The sequence below is a fragment of the Sphaerodactylus townsendi genome, linkage group LG15 (genome assembly GCF_021028975.2).
Source record: "Sphaerodactylus townsendi isolate TG3544 linkage group LG15, MPM_Stown_v2.3, whole genome shotgun sequence".
Lineage (NCBI taxonomy): Eukaryota > Metazoa > Chordata > Lepidosauria > Squamata > Sphaerodactylidae > Sphaerodactylus > Sphaerodactylus townsendi.
This window is the reverse complement of record NC_059439.1, coordinates 20,334,014-20,350,713: the sequence shown is the minus strand read 5'-3', so window position 1 is coordinate 20,350,713 and position 16,700 is coordinate 20,334,014. Positions and strand designations below refer to the sequence as shown.

At 42.3% G+C, this 16,700-nt stretch overlaps 3 protein-coding genes across 3 annotated transcripts; all 3 read right to left on the bottom strand.

Moving 5' to 3' along the window:
• Nucleotides 1–725: 725 nt before the first annotated feature.
• LOC125444916 (olfactory receptor 6F1-like) lies at nucleotides 726–3,648 on the bottom strand. The gene is made up of 2 exons (XM_048517680.1): nucleotides 2,740–3,648; nucleotides 726–822 (listed from the first exon to the last, which is right to left on the bottom strand). The coding sequence occupies exons 1-2, from the start codon at nucleotides 3,646–3,648 to the stop codon at nucleotides 781–783; spliced, it is 951 nt and encodes a 316-aa protein (XP_048373637.1). The 3' UTR covers nucleotides 726–780.
• A 1,613-nt stretch (nucleotides 3,649–5,261) lies between these two features.
• LOC125444028 (olfactory receptor 6F1-like) lies at nucleotides 5,262–9,380 on the bottom strand. The gene is made up of 3 exons (XM_048516467.1): nucleotides 9,361–9,380; nucleotides 7,650–8,619; nucleotides 5,262–5,291 (listed from the first exon to the last, which is right to left on the bottom strand). Exons 1-3 carry the CDS (start codon nucleotides 9,378–9,380, stop codon nucleotides 5,262–5,264), a joined length of 1,020 nt encoding a protein of 339 aa, XP_048372424.1.
• Nucleotides 9,381–13,660: 4,280 nt separating this feature from the next.
• Nucleotides 13,661–14,617, bottom strand: LOC125444986 (olfactory receptor 10C1-like). Its single transcript, XM_048517793.1, has one exon. The coding sequence runs from the start codon at nucleotides 14,615–14,617 to the stop codon at nucleotides 13,661–13,663; it is 957 nt and encodes a 318-aa protein (XP_048373750.1).
• Between the last annotated feature and the right edge of the window lie 2,083 nt (nucleotides 14,618–16,700).

Genomic DNA, 16,700 nt, shown 5'->3' with positions numbered 1-16,700 from the left:
TAGAGTCGATAACCTGTGATAACAAGCTGGATCTTGGTTTCTGATAAAATGGGCAGTGGAGGAGGATGTACGAAATGGAGTCCAGCTGCCCTGGACTGCAGGGGCAAAGCCTCTTATCACTCGGTAGACCCTTGAGTCTTCCTCTATGAAGCAGGGATGGCATAATGTTAAATCTAGCCGTCATGTAGGCTCTCCTATATGTGTGGTTGGTAAGCGCTGCAATATAGTAGGCTGGGTTACCCTGTAGAAATGGAATTGCCCCATTCATTGACGAACAGGATTTATTGGCCAAACTCTGCCATGGTAATCTACTGCCAGTAGCCACTCTTTGATAAGAGCAAATGACTCAGTGAAAGTTAACATATTCAAGGAGTCACTATCATAGCCCAATTCCCCAATCTTTGCTAGAACTGTTGTACACCATTTGGAGTGATGGAGTTCGCTCAAGGTGAGTTGGGTCAATGAGTTTTCGGAGCTTTGGTAATGGATATGCAGCCACAATTTTATGATGTTTAACCAGATAGTGGCCTCTATGGAGTATTGACCAGATTCTAAACATAGAACTGCATACGGGATGCAATTCGGTACACCAAATAATTTGTGGAGAAATTTAGAATGGAATGATCTGATGGCACTGTTGTTGGGGGGTTAGGCCTGAGCAGGAGTAATACCAAAACTGAAAAGGTAACAGGTTTAACAACAACAACAACTTTTATTAGGCATATAAAATAAGCTCTAGAACGTTACCAGACATTAGTTATGTTCAAAGCAAGAATACGATCAAAACACAGACAGATAAACTGTATCTAGCATTAGACGTAGGTAACAAGTTTTATTTGCTAAAGCACAAAGACTGCTGTCTCTGAATATCTAGCACTTGACTTTATAATCTGGAGGCACACATTTCCTGTGACATAAAAAGAGTGTCATAGGAGATGCCAGTTAACTGTATTTTGTGGTCAATTATACCTAAACAATTACCGTATATACTCGCGTATAAGTCGACCCGCATATAAGTCGAGGCACCTAATTTTACCACAAAAAACTGGGAAAACGTATTGACTTGCGTATAAGTCGAGGGTGGGAAATGCAGCAGCTGCTGGTAAATTTCAAAAATAAAAATAGATGCCAATAAAATTACATCAATTGAGGCATCAGTAGGTTAAATGTTTTTGAATATTTATTTCAAAGAAAAACAGTAAACTGGCTCTGTAAGTGGAAAAGAGGGTCAACAAGAACAATATGGTATCAACAATAACTAAAAGTACAAAAACCTTAGCTCAACCAGCAACCAAGCTAAAACACAAGAGTTAAAATGCTCCAAAACTGGATTCCTCATCATCATCATCTGTATGTCCAAATGTAACCCAACTTAGATTTTAAGAGGGATATTATCAGTAATGGAAAATCTACTATTAGCTTCCATTGTAAACAATGGGGGATGGGGCATCCCCTTTGGGGGTCAATAACTTTGGATCCCCTGACCCGAACTTCACCAAACCTGGCTGATATCATAAAGAGACTCTCCTGATGATACTAAGTTTGGTGAAGTTTGGTTCAGAGGGTCCAAAGTTATGGACCCTCAAAAGGGTAGCCCCATCTACTAATAGCTCCCATTGAAAACAATGGGGAATGGGGGCACCTCATTTGGGGGTCCATAACTTTGGACCTCCTGAACCAAACTTTACCAAACTTGGCTGGTATCATCAGTAGTGACTTCTGAGGGTATCCTGAAATTTTGGTGTTGCTAGCATAAAAACTGCACCCCCTGCTGGCCGGCAAAGTAAAAACACACAAAAAAATTTTAATGACCCACATATAAGTCGAGGGGAGCTTTTTCAGCATTAAAAATGTGCTGAAAAATTCGACTTATACATGAGTATATACGGTAGATGAAGAAGGTCAGAGCCTGAGAGACATAGCTAGAAGGGGAGGGGAGGTGCAACGAGAATTTAATAGTTATAATCAGTGGGGAGATTCAGCCAGTTCGCACCAACTTCAGAAAAACCAGTTGTTAAAATGGTGCTTGTAAACAACCAGTTGTTAAATTATTTGAATCCCACCACTGGAACCTGATGTTAAATTATTTGAATCCCACCACTGGTTATAATCCATACTCTAGTGTCTAGCATCCTCTGGCCACATACAGTATGCATTTAGGCTGTCTAGGGTATGCAATTAGGGACCCCTAGGACGTTTCATAAGAAAAGAGTTTGGGCCGATTATGCACAGGCAACTTGGGTTCATGGAACCCATTTCCTTTGCTTCTGCTGCCATTTGTATGGCATTGCTGGAGTCATCCGGGATCACTGGTATCCCAGAGGCAGGAGGCAGCATGGTTTGGAAGGGAAACACTGGGTTTCCTTGTGAACAATGCAGCCAAGAATCTCCCCACCTGAGAATCCACCCCCAAGAATCCCCCCCCCCACTTGAGACAAACATGGGTTGCATTAGTGGGAAGGGAAAATATGCTGGATTTCATGAAATATATAACTTCATGTCTAAAATGTTATTTTATTGTCAGAGTACCAATCTCGTATTCTAACTCCTTTAATTGCTAAATGGACCCTTTTGTGGGCAGAGGCAATTCAGATATCTCTGGATACATGTTTCCTGGTGGAGCAATTGGAGGAGGAAACTTTCAGCTACTTGCACTTCCTCATGAGTCTTCAGTGATATTCAGTAGTACTCCTCTTATATTCTTACATTTTTGTAAAGCTTCCTGGCCCCTTTCTTCATCGCTTCCTTAACTTCTTTGTTTCTTAGGCTGTATATAAGCGGGTTAGCAAGAGGAGTCAGTATGGTATACAAGACGGAAAACACCTTGTTTAGACTTCTCAGGGTGCTGGAGTTTGGTAAGACATAGACAATGATCAGAGTCCCATAAAAAATGATCACTACTAGGAGGTGAGAGGAGCAGGTAGAGAAAACCTTCTGCCTTCCAGAGGTGGATGGGATTTTCAGGATACAGGTGATGATGCAAACATAGGTTGCCAAAGTCAAGAAGAAAGGTGGAAAAGCACACATAGATGCCAATATAAAATTTACAATGTCTACTACCCTGGTGTCACTACAGGAAAGAGTGAGCAGTGGGGCAAAATCGCAAAAGAAGTGGTCCATCTCATTAGCACCACAAAAAAGAAGCTGGGACACAAAAGAGGTTGTAATAGTGATAGGCAGCCAGCCACCCATCCAGGAACCAGCAGCTAGCTGAGCACATAGCTTGTTGTTCATGACAGCAGTATAATGTAGCGGCTTGCATATGGCTAAATAGCGGTCGATGGACATGGCAGCTAACAGGAAGCACTCTGTTGTGACAAGTATGCCAAAGAAATAGAACTGGGCAATGCAACTTGTGAATGAAATAGACCTGTCCCCTGTCAAAAGACTATGCAATACCCTGGGAAGGATGGCTGAGCTGTAGAAGGTCTCCAAGCATGATAGGTTGCCCAAGAAGAAATACATTGGGGTGTGAAGCTGCTGATCAGACACAATGAGAACAACAATGAGGATGTTCCCACTGATGGTCGCTATGTAGATCACAAAAAACAGCAACAGGAGAGGAAGGTGGACCTCTCGGCCAGTTCCGAACCCCAAGAGAATGAATTCTGTGATCCTAGTTTGATTTCCCCAAGGTGGGTTTGCCATGGAAGCATGCAGCACACTGGAGAAAGAAAATAAAGCAGGGTGGGGGTGAATTCAGAGGAGAAGCAAAACAAATCGAGAACTTAATTTCTAGATATCTAGGTCTCACTTTGTAATGCAAGCTGTGTATCATTTTGATAACTGTTTTTTTCACAAAATGTAGGTATTGCCACCAAGAGTTTAGCAAAACAAATTTAAGACAAATGATGTCCCAGTAAAGCTAGCTGAACATTGTGTTATTTACAAAATAAAATAGGTTGGATCCCCCCAGCATTTCTGTTCTTGAGGAAAGAAACTGTGATCTTCTTTGAATACCCCCAAAGGCTGGAAAATATGGGATCTGCATGTGGAATATCAAGAGGAAAATGTGAGGAAGACAATTTGGTGAGATGGAGCAGGCAAGCTGGCTGGATCCTGAAAATATGAAGTCAAAACTGATAACTATGAGAGCCAGAAGAGAAACTCTGTAGCCTCAGTGTGGTGTATTGGTGGTGTAGTGGTAAAGAGAAGGTGGATTCTAATCTGGAGAACCGGATTTGATTCCCCACTCCTCCACCTGAGTGACAGAGGCTTATTTGGTGAACCAATTGTGTTTCTGCCTCCTACATTCCTGTTGGATGACCTTGGGCTAGTCACAGTTCTCTCAGAACTCTCTCAGCTCCACCTACCTCACAAGGTGCCTGTTGTGGGGAGAGGAAATGAAAGGAGCTTTTAAGCCACCTTGAGTTTCCTTACAGGTGAGAATGGTGGGACATAAATCCAAACTCTGCATTCATCTCCTTACCCTTTATCACTCAGGTTCATGAGACATGAAAATATAAAGGCAAAATCGAGCCAGAAGAGAAACTCTCTAGCTTTATCCATCTCCTTACCCTTTATCATTCAGGATCATGTGACCTGTGTGGTCTGTCTATTTATTTATTTACATTTATTCCCCACTTTACAACTGTCTCAGGGTGGGTTACAATAAAAACCATAATAAGGCCCTTTAACAACTGTAGTAAAATCCCTGGAAAACCCAATCCTAAAACCATGAAATGTTATAAAAACTCCCACCCCAGCAACCCCTAAAAATGAACAGAGTGCACAGGACCTCTCAAGGCCCATTCTGTGCAGGGGGGAGTCAGCCAAAAGCCTAGGCGAAGAAGCCAGTCTTCGCCAAGCGCCAAAACTCTAGGACGGTGGGCTCCTGGCACAACTCCAGTGGCAGGGCATTCCACAGTGCAGGGGCCACTGTTGAGAAGACCCTCTGGGCCATCCCACCCCACCCCACCCCACCCCTCCTCACCTCTGAAAGAGGCAGGACATCTAGGCAGCCCTCCCCCTCCAATCTCGGCACTCAGACAGGAATATTTTGGTGGATGCCGTCTCTCAGGGATCCACGACCAAAGCCATTTGGCCATGTGGAAAATTTGTGAGAGTTGACATGTTCCAACTCAGGGTCCACTGAACCATTTCTCTCAGCTTGCATTGATTTAAATCTCAGTAGCCAAGCAAGCAGGCAGAGTGCATTCTTTACAGCTCCATCCTAGGCAGACTTACTCAGAAGTAAGTCCTACAGTATTCACAGGGTCTTGTGCTCAAGTGAGCATTCATCAGACTTTAGGTTCAGTAACTCATTTTGAATCTGGCTGCAGAGCAGACACCTGAAAAGATAATGGGAGATGTACCTGTTCTTAGGACATACAGAGATGTAGAATTTCTGCTCTGATTATTTCCTTCCATATCTTCCTGACAGTATTTGACAGACAACAGTCTACATCATAGTGATTCTATATGGAACCACTCCAGTCCCCTTTAATAATGTTCACCTTTCAGAATCTATCTACTTTGGTGTGCTCAAAGGGATTGGATACCTTGGTCATTCTATTTCATGGTAACGGCTATTTATTTATTTATTTATCAAATTTATATGCCACTCTCCCCCACAGGGCTTACATTCAAGATTAAAATAAAATACATTAATCAAATACATTAAAATGCATAAATACATTACCATACAATATATTAACATAAATACATTAAAATAAAATACATTACATACATTAAAATAAAATACATTAAAGTACATTATTGCAGCCTTACGTGAATTTGCCTAGTGCTATTCTGTTCTGTTTAATTCACATCTAATTGTTTGGATCCGGCCAACTATTTCACTCAATTTTAATAATCTTCCTTGTCCCCATCCTGTATGGTCTCTGTGCAAGTCCTATAATCCCCTGCATACTTGGGGGGGGGGGGGAGATGATCAAGGGATACCTCTGCTCCTTTTCTCACCTGCAGAAAAGTTAGCTGGATCCCATTCACTGTGCAACACTAAAATTTGAGGATTTTAATTTTCATCCGATTCCCTGTTCTACAGTTATGCAAAATTGTAAACTAATGCCCTATTCCTTTTAAAAGACCACTTTTTCTTCATTATAGCCACATTCTTTATCATGCCAAATATGTTATGTTTATTTAGATTTTCATAACCTTAGTCTTAGTATCTTGCTCATTACATGGTTACTTATATGGATTGTATTGACCAATAATCAATATAAAGAGTCATGAGTTCTGTGTTATCTGCTTTGTGAGCTGCTTCGAGTCTTGGTGACAGACTAGAAATGCAATGAATACATACATATGGTTCGTGGACATATATGCAATGGTTTATGGACATCTATCTACTATATATACACACACATATTCAGAAACGTGAAATGTATAGGTTCCAGTTGTACAGCTCCTTTCTGTGCATCTTGAAATGTGATCATAATCATAGATGGAAGGGCTACAAAGTGAAAATGCCAACTGTCACATGAAAACTTTGTTGTGTTGAATCCTTGACTCTGCTTTTTTTTTCATTATACAAATCTGAGGGGGAAAGATTGACTTACCATGAAACAGGACTGTTAGTCTAGGATTTGGATTCTAATGTCCAGCTGATATCTGCATCTTGAGCATCAAGACGTCAACATGAGAGGTGATACTAGAGTCTACAAAACTCAGTCTGAGCAGTCTGAATTGTTGCAAAACACATACCTTCTTTGTACAGTCTTTATCCACAAACCCCTTCTAGGGTCATCAATTTTAAAATTCTTAGTGGAAGATAAAATCTCCCTAGATCATTGTATACAGAAGAACAATAATCTATTCTTAAGGAAAAAACAACAACGCTTACTTAAGAAGCAGGGGGCCCCTGGGATCGCTGGGATCCCAGAGGCAGAAGGCAGCACGGTTTGGAAGGGAAACACTGTGTTTCCATGTAAACAATATACCCAAGAATTCCCACCAGCAGCAGCACCTGACAATGCACCCTCAGCTGAGATATGCACGGGTTGCATGAGTGGAAAGGGAAAATATGTTTATTTGTTAGCTGCATTTTCACAAAATATATAACTTCATGTCTAAAATGTTATTTTATTGTCATAAGAACATAAGAACAAGCCAGCTAGATCAGACCAGAGTCCATCTAGTCCAGCTCTCTGCTACTCGCAGTGGCCCACCAGGTGCCTTTGGGAGCTCACATGCAGGATGTGAAAGCTATGGCCTTCTGCGGCTGTTGCTCCTGAGCACCTGGACTGTTAAGGCACTTGCAATCTCAGATCAAAGAGGATCAAGATTGGTAGCCATAAATCAACTTCTCCATAAATCTGTCCAAGCCCCTTTTAAAGCTATCCAGGTTATTAAGAGTACCAATCTCGTAAGAGTACCAATCTCGTATTCTAACTCCTTTAATTGCTAAATTTAACCTTTGTGGCCAGACTCAGTTCAGATATCTCTGGATACAAGTTTCCTGGTGGAGCAATTGGAGGAGGAAACTTTCAGCTACTTGCACTTCCTTATGAGTCTTCAGTGATATTCAGTAGAACTCCTCTTATATTCTTAGGCTCATTCCGCACACGCAAAATAATGCACTTTCAAGCTGCTTTCACAACTGTTTTTGCCATTCCGCACAGCTTCAAAGAGCCCTGAAAGCAGCTTGAAACTGCATTATTCTGCGTGTGCGGAATGAGCCTTACATTTTTGTAAAGTTTCCTGGCCCCTTTCTTCATCGCTTCCTTAACTTCTTTGTTTCTTAGGCTGTATATAAGCGGGTTAGCAAGAGGAGTCAGTATGGTATACAGAACAGAAAACACCTTGTTTAGACTTCTCAAGGTACTGGAGTTTGGTAAGACATAGACAATGATCAGAGTCCCATAAAAAATGATCACTACTAGGAGGTGAGAGGAGCAGGTAGAGAAAACCTTCTGCCTTCCAGAGGTGGATGGGATTTTCAGGATACAGGTGATGATGCAAACATAGGTTGCCAAAGTCAAGAAGAAAGGTGGAAAAGCACATATAGATGACAATATAAAACCGACGAGGTCTACGACCCTGGTGTCACTACAGGAAAGAGTGAGCAGTGGGGCAAAATCACAAAAGAAGTGGTCCATCTCATTAGCACCACAAAAAAGAAGCTGGGACACAAAAGAGGTTGTAATAGAGATAGACAGCCAGCCACCCATCCAGGAACCAGCAGCTAGCTGAGCACATCGCTTGTTGCTCATGACAGCAGCGTAGTGTAGTGGCTTGCATATGGCTAAATAGCGGTCGATGGACATGGCAGCTAGCAGGAAGCACTCTGTTGTGACAAGAATGCCAAAGAAATAGAACTGGGCAATGCAACTTGTGAATGAAATAGACCTGTCCCCTGTCAAAAGACTATGCAATACCCTGGGAAGGATGGCTGAGCTGTAGAAGGTCTCCAAGCATGATAGGTTGCCCAGGAAGAAGTACATTGGAGTGTGAAGCTGCTGATCAAACACAACGAGAACAACAATGAGGATGTTTCCACTGATGGTTGCTATGTAGATCACAAAAAACAGCAACAGGAGAGGAATATGGACCTCTCGGCCAGTCCCGAACCCCAAGAGAATGAATTCTGTAATGCTGGTTTGATTTCCCCCAAGGTGTGTTTGCCATGGAATCATGCAGACTAAATCCAGCACACTGGAGAGAGAAAATAAAGCAGGGAGGAGGTAGATTCAGAGAAGCAAAGCAGATCAAGAACTTAATTTCTAGATATCTAGGTCTCATTTTGTAATGCAAGCTGTGCAACATTTTGCTAACCATTTTTCACAAGATGTAGGTATTGCCACCAAGATTTCAGCAAAACAAATTTAAAACAAATGAGGTCCCTGTAAAATACAATGGGTTGGATCCAACCTGCATTTCTGCTGTTGAAAAAGGAAACTGTGATTTTCTTTGAATACCCCTCAAAGGTTGGAAATTATGGGATATGCATGTGGGATACCAGGAGGAAAATGTGAGGAAGAGAATTGGTGAGATGGAGCAGGAAAGCTGGCTGGATCCTGAAAATATAAAGGCAAAACTGATAACTATGAGAGCCAGAAGAGAAACTCTCTAGCCTCAGCATGGTACAGTCGTGGTATAGTGGTTAAGAGCAGGTAGATTCTAATCTGGTGAACTGGGTTTGATTCCTCACTCCTCCACTTGAGAGGCAGAGGCTTATCTGGTGAACCAGATGTGTTTCTGCACTTCTACATTCCATCTGGGACTACATTCCAGCTTGGACTAGTCACAGTTCTCTCAGAACTCTCTCAGCCCCACCTACCTCGCAAGGTGTCTGTTGTGGAGAGAGGAAGGGAAAGGAGCTTGTAAGCCATCTTGAGTCTCCATAAAGGAGAGAAAGGTGGGATATAAATCCAAACTCTTCATCCATCAACTTACCCTTTATCATTCGGGATCATGGGACCTGTGTGGTCTGACTATTTATTTATTTATTCCCCACCCTTTACAACACTCTCCAGGTGGGTTACAATTAAAACCATAATAAAAACCCTGGAAAATTCAATCCTAAAACCATAGAACATTGTAAAAACTCCCACCCCAACAACCCCAAAAATGGATGGAGTGCACAGGACCTCTCAAGGAAGGCCCCCATCCGAGCAGGGGGGAATCAGCCAAAAGCCTGGGCAAAAAGACCAGTCTTCACCAAGCACCAAAACTTCAGGAGGGTAGGTGCCTGGCAGAGCTCCAGTGGCAGGGCATTCCACAATGCAGGAGCCACTGCTGAGAAGATCCTCTGGGCCCCCACCCCCCACCCTCTCACCTCTGAAAGGGGCAGGACATCTAGGCAGCTTTCCCCCTCCAATCTCAGCATCCAGACAGGAATTTATTGGTAGGTGTCTCTCAAGTATCTAGGACCAAACTGTTTGGCCAAGTGGATAATTTGTGAAATTTGACAAGTTCCAACCCAGGGTAATCTCCACTGAACCTTTTCTTGCATTGATTTAAATCTCAGTGACCACGCAAGCAGGTGCAGTGCATTCTTTACAGCTCCATCCTAGGCAGACTTACTCACAAGTAAGTCCTACAGAATTCACAGGGTCTTATGCTCAAGTGAGCATGCATCAGACTTTAGGTTCATTAACTCATTTTGAATCTGGCTGCAGAGCAGACATCTGAAAAGATAATGGGAGATGTTCCTGTGTTGTCGAAGGCTTTCACGGCCGGAATCACTGAGGTGCTGTGTGGTTTCCGGGCTGTATGGCTGTGTTCTAGTAGCATTCTCTCTTGACGTTTCACCTGCTTCTGTGGCTGGCATCTTCAGAGGATCTGATCCTCTGAAGATCCTCTGAAGATGCCAGCCACAGATGCAGGCGAAACGTCAGGAGAGAATGCTGCTAGAACACGGCCATACAGCCCGGAAACCAGACAGCACCCCGGAAATGTACCTGTTCTTAGGATATACCGAGATACTGAATGTCTGCTCTGATTATTTCCTTTCATATCTTCCTGACAGTATTTGACAGACAACTGTGCTTATCCAACAGTCTACATTATAGTGATTCTATATGGAACCACTCCAGTCCCCCCTAATAATGTTCACCTTTCAGCATCTATCTACTTTGGTGTGCTCAAAGGGATTGGAAACCTTGGTCATCCTATTTCATGGTAACGGCTATTTATGTATTTATTTCATCAAATTTATATGCCACTCTCCCCTACAGGGCTTACATTCAAGATGAAAATAAAATACATTAACAAAATACATTAAAATACAGATTAAAATAAATACATTATCATAAAATACATTAATAAAACACATTAAAATAAAATACATTAAAGTACATTATTGCAGTCTTAAGTGAATTTGCATAGTGCTTTTCTGTTCTGTTTAATTCACATAAACTTGTTTTGCTCTGGCCAGTTATTTCACTCAAACATAATATTCTTCCTTGTCCCCATCCTGTGTGGTCTCTGTGCAGGTCCTAAAATCCTGAGCGCACTTTGGGGAGATGATCAAGGCAAAACTCTGCTCCCATTCTCACCAGCAGAAAAGTTAGCTGGATCCCATTCACTGTGTAAAACACTAACATTTGAGGGTTTTATTTTCATCAGACGCCCTGTTCTACAGTTATGCAAAATTGTGAACTAATATCTTTATTATTTAAAAAAAGCTGTTTCTTCATTATAGCCACATTCTCTATGATGCCAAATATGCTATGCTTATTTAGATTTTCATAACCTTAGTCTTAGTATCTTGCTCATTAGATGGTTACTTATATGGATTGTATTGACCAATACTCAATATAAAGTGTCATCAGCTCTGTGGAATCTGCTTTGTGAACTGCTTCCAGTCTCAGTGACAAAAGGCAGACTAGAAAAGCAGTGAATACATATATATACACAATGGTTTGGGAAAAAAATATTTACTATATCTACATATTTTCAGAAACTTGGAATGTACAGGTTCCAGTTGTATAGCTCCTTCCTGTGCATCTTAAAATGCGGTCATAATCATATACGGAAGGGCTACAAAGTAAAAAATGCCAACTGTCACATGAAAATCTTGTTGTGTTGAATAATTGGCTCTGCCTTTTTTTTCATTATACAAAACCGAGGGGAAAATATTGACTTACCATGAAACAGGTCTGGCTGTCTGGATTCTAATGTCCAGCTGACATCTGCAACTTGAGCTTCAAGAAGTCAACATGAGGGGTGATACAAGAAGCTACAAAACTCAATCTGAGCAGTCTGAATTGTTGCAAAATACATAACTTCTTTGTACTGTCTTTATCCACCTTCAAAGAAGGACAAACCCCTTCTGGAGTGATCAACTGTTACAATTCTTGGTGGAAGATAAAATCTCCCTAGATCATTGTACACAGGAGAACAATAATCTATTCTAAACTCAAGAAAAACAATTCTTACTTAAGAAGAACGGAATCAAAACAGTATGTCTTTTAACAAGATAATTGGGCATGTTCCTAACCAAATTGACTACCTGATGTAATTTGGACAGGGAAGATTCCAGGTCAGGAGTAGAGTTGAACAAGTTGCCTGCCAGTGATCTTTCCCGGCACCACCAATAGCAATTCATATAGGTGTACAGCAAAAAAATATGGTATGACATTGTCTATGGACTGCTATGTTTTTTCTGTGTATACCAAAAAAGGCCACCCCAAGCCACCATATTGTACCGGTTCAGATCAGTGCTGAAAACACTTCATGCATGGGTTGATGATTTTCCCAAACTAAACTAGAAACCAAGAAGTACATGTTACCTGGTATTCATGTCTGTATTTATGTCTCCTCGCAAAGCTCATGTTATGTCCAAAGCTCATGTTAAAAGTGAAAGACATCTGTAATCAGTGGATAAGTCAACAGACATGGACATGGACACTTCCTCTTAACAAACTACATATCCTATTTGACAGGAAAGCTGAGATTAAATGAATCATTTATGCGGGAAATATATTAATGCACAATTAATTGTAATGGCTGAGTTGCCATTACAAAGCAAGCACGCAAAAACAAATGCTTTGTGGCTATAGTTATATTTAAAGCTATAGGGTTGGATCCAGTCAGAAGAGCCTTCTAGTCCTTCAGAGAGCCAGCATATTGTAGTGGTTGAGAGCAGGTGGGCTCTAATCTGGAGTTTGATTCCCCACTTCAACACATGAGCGATGGACTCTGATCTGGTGACCCAGATTTATTTCTCCACTCCTACATTCCTGCTTGGTGATCTTGGGTCAGTCACAGTTCGTTCAGAACTCTCACTTGCCTCACAAGGTGTCTGTTGTGGGGAGATGAAGGGAAAGGAGTTTGTAAGCTACTTTGAGTCGCCTTACAGGAGAGAAAAGTGGGGCATAAGAAAAGGCGCATGTGAATTACCATGAGGTGGAGTTGCTGATTGGGGTGGGGGATTGGAACGAGCCCAGCTGGCACTGCCCAGACAAGGGCGAAACTGGAAAGGGAGCCACTGTGGGACGGGGCAGCATCACCGGAAGAAAGGAGGAGCGAGCCGAGGCTTTAAAGGGGTTTGCCCTCCTTTGTTCAGGCCATGTGCTTGCCGGCCGACGATTTGCCCGCCCACCTCACCCTACTTTTATATTTTAATGCATGCTGTTATGTCATAGCCTAGTTCGCGGCAGTTTGGCGCATGGGTATTGATCTGGAAGGGCAAGGGGAAGGGGGCTAGGGAGCCGCGCCTTCCCCTTGGGAATGGCAACAGTGACAAGAGGCGACCGCCCTGTTGAACTGGGCCGAAAGGGAACATCTCTGGCCAGGAGCGGCCGCCCAGCAGAGCCCCACAGTAGATCGAAGCTCGGGACCGGGCACCCGCCCTGCTGAGCTGCAGCATGTACCCACATGACCAGATCCAGACCCATACTTAGCCTCATGCTTCTGCTCAATAAAATGGCTATGGCCAATTTATTACCCCAGCAATGGTGTGATGTGTATCATTATAGAGGGGCCTCGCACAAGAAGTGATCCACCCTCAGGCAGCAACTCTTTTTCTTCTTCCCTAATTCCTATCCTTATTACAGCCTCCATCCCACATGTCTTGGTCCATGCAGTCCTATAATCCCTAGTACAGCTTTGGGGGGGGGGGTGTTAAATGCTCTCCTCTTGTTTTACAAGTAAAAAAGATGATTGGATCCAATCAATTTGAATGAAATGTTATCCTGAACAGAATGAGAAATATGTTAGACTATAAGTAAGCGAACACACTTCTACAGGTCTATATTCTTTTATATGAACAAAACTTAGCTACAGTTCTTCTGAAGGATACCTTTACCTCCCTGTTCCTCAGGCTGTATATCAGAGGGTTGAACAAAGGGGTCAGGACTGTGTAAAAAAGTGAAAAAACTTTATTGAGGTCCTGCAGCGCCTCTGTCCTGGGCACCATGTAAACGATCACAATGGTGCCGTAGAAAACGGACACCACAATGAGGTGAGACGAGCAGGTGGAAAAGGCCTTTTGCCTCCCAGCGGAAGATGGGATTCTCACAATGGCAGATACGATGTAGCCGTACGATGTCAGGGTCAACAAAAATGGGAGGAGGGAACACACAGCAGCTAGAGGGAACGTTAAAAGTTGGATGGTACGTGTATCACCACAGGACAGCTTTAAGAGTGGATTAAAATCACAAAAGAAATGGTTGATTTCATTGGGACCACAAAAGGTGAGTTGGTGCATTATATATAGCGTTGTGTTAATACCCAAGAAACCACTTATCCAAGATCCAGCTGCTAGGCGGAGACACACTTTACCATTCATAAGGACCACATACAGCAAAGGCTTACATATTGCTACATACCTATCATAAGCCATCGCTGCTAGGAGATAACATTCTGAAGCTGCCAAGAGACCAAAAAAGTAATATTGTGTCTTGCAGCCCCAAATGGAAATGGTTCCTTGGCCCCCATGAAATAGATTAGTCATCATCACAGGAAGGATATTGGAGCTGTAGCAGATCTCCAAGCAAGACAGAATGCCCAAGAAGAAGTACATGGGAGTGTGAAGGTGGTGGTCAGCCACAACCAGCGTTACAATGAGGATGTTCCCCACCATCGTCACAATGTAAATCACTAAGAAAACCGAAAAGAGAAGCCACTGCTGATCCCCAAGATCCCCAAAGCCCAGCAGAAGAAATTCAGTCACGGTCGTTTCATTTTCTTCTTCTACTTTTCCCATGCTGCAGCTCAAACCTGCAAAGGTCAAATAAACTGTACTTTAGTGTGTTGAAAATCAACTTACATAAGGACCAAGTGCTAAAGGAGAGGACTGTTAATAGAGGAATGCAGATCTTGGGAAGTCCATAGCTAAGTGGAAAGTACTGTGGATGGATCAAACTTGTTTTCTCTCCCAGTCTCAGTCAGTTATCCTGCAAATTTCAAAACCCAATTCACATAGTTTTTGTCCACACAGTCCTATGGTGTCCAGTATATCTGGAAAGCCCCTGTCCTTCTCTCAGTAGAGACACCCCAAAATGGTTCCTTATCAATACAATACAACAACCTTTATTAGGCATATTAAAATGGGCTCCAAGGCTGATTCCGCACACGCAGAATAATGCACTTTCAAGCTGCTTTCAGGGCTCTTTGAAGCTGTGCGGAATGGCAAAAACAGTTGTGAAAGCAGCTTGAAAGTGCATTATTTTGCGTGTGTGGAATCAGCCCAAAGCATTACAGACATTTCTGAAGTACAAATCAAAAGTACATTCAAAACACAGACAGATAAACTGTATCTAGCATTGGGCGTTACTTAGAAAATTCTGTCACTTGTAAAATAAATTTTGCTACTTTTTCCAAGAGCACAGCCTCTGTGTTATTTAACAAAAGCTCCACAGCAGAGTTGTCAGAGTCTCTTTCAGACTTGTCTAAGACCCGCCCAGGAGAGAAATTCCTAATACCCACATATCTCTGACAGTCAAGTATAATGTGAGCAAGAGTCTCCACTTGGTTTTTACAGTGTGGACAGACCTGATCCTGGAGAGGGATAGATAGGTAGTGACCCTTTGTAATGGCCGATGGAAAAGTATTGCATCTGGCCCTTGTAATAATCCATCTCTGTTGGGGTTCAGTTAATAATTCAAGCTATTTGGCTATGTACCCCTGTTCTGGTACTATTCCGACAGAAAGGGGTGAGCATGATTTATTTGCTTGGCCCAACAAGATATGGTATTTGGTTCCTGATCTCCTCTTTGTTGTGTCTAAAGGCACAACCCTTGAAAACCTAAAAGTAAAATGGACCCTTCTTGGCATGTATTTCACAAAATGCATCTGGATTTTACTTGTGTAGTTGCAATTGTGATCTCAAACATTAGAGGTAGTTTTGGTTAATCGTTAGTTGTGTTTCCAGGTGCTTGTAAATAAACGTTCCATTTAGTTTGAGTCAGCTGGTTTCTGTTACTTTTTTCCTCAGGAATATTGCACCAGAATAAACCTCTATATCCATGGGCAAGAGCTCCCTCATTTATCTTCCCCCCCCCCCCACCAAGCCGGGGTCCAGTGTGATAACATGCTTGTATGGCAGTCAAATATCCTTTGCAGGCAGTCTTTTTGTGCCAGCAGAGAATTACTTGAATCCAACCCTTTGGCACTTTTACAGAAGATCATCAGACAGCAAATGTTGGAAAAGACTCTTCTCTGTCTTTTCTAAGTGGTTCTTGTTTCTGATTAAGGCACACAAAGACGGAAACAAATATTAAATGTTTACCATAAAAGCACTAAAAAAAAACAGCAGCTCCATCAATCTCTTGCACACAGTTGACTGATTAGTTGTGAAGTTTCCTTTGACTAAAACAGCATGGAGAATCCTCTCACGCCCAGTTTTGGAACACATTGGTCCTTCCGCGCAGCACAAAAAAGATGTCTGTGGGACATCTTAATAAGAAGTGACTTCTGAGTGCTTGCCAGACAGCAAAGGCATCGGGGGGCGGGGGGAGAGGCTGTTTCCTCCCCGATTGTTTTGCTTTGGTCAGTTTCACCTCCTGCTTGTGCTCAACATTTTGTTTGCTGGTGAGGGGATTCTCCCTATTGACATTCACTGAAGGTTGTCCCAGGACATTTGTTCTGCAGGCTCCGATCCTGGACACCTTTTCACCCCCAAAACTACATAGTTATACATAGCTATACTCAGCTGGTCAAATTCTGGCAATATATAGTTTCCCTATTTATTATTAATTTTATTTATTTATTTATTTATTATTATTTATTTTCAAGGAGCTATCTTTGTAGCTACACAGACGGGTCTGCCACTCACTTAAAAGCATTGG

Excerpts from the sequence above, each read along its gene's own strand:
- LOC125444916 (XM_048517680.1), bottom strand. The coding sequence starts at position 3,648 with ATGGCAAACCCACCTTGGGGAAATCAAACTAGGATCACAGAATTCATT. Across the intron at positions 823-2,739 it reads ACAAAGAAGTTAAGGAAGCG|CTACGTCTAATGCTAGATAC; the intron begins ATGAAGAAAGGG and ends AAAACTTGTTAC.
- LOC125444028 (XM_048516467.1), bottom strand. The coding sequence starts at position 9,380 with ATGATCCCGAATGATAAAGG. Across the intron at positions 8,620-9,360 it reads ATGATCCCGAATGATAAAGG|TGTGCTGGATTTAGTCTGCA; the intron begins GTAAGTTGATGG and ends TTCTCTCTCCAG. Across the intron at positions 5,292-7,649 it reads CCAGGAAACTTTACAAAAAT|GTGTCTGCTCTGCAGCCAGA; the intron begins GTAAGGCTCATT and ends TTATCTTTTCAG.
- LOC125444986 (XM_048517793.1), bottom strand. The coding sequence starts at position 14,617 with ATGGGAAAAGTAGAAGAAGAAAATGAAACGACCGTGACTGAATTTCTT.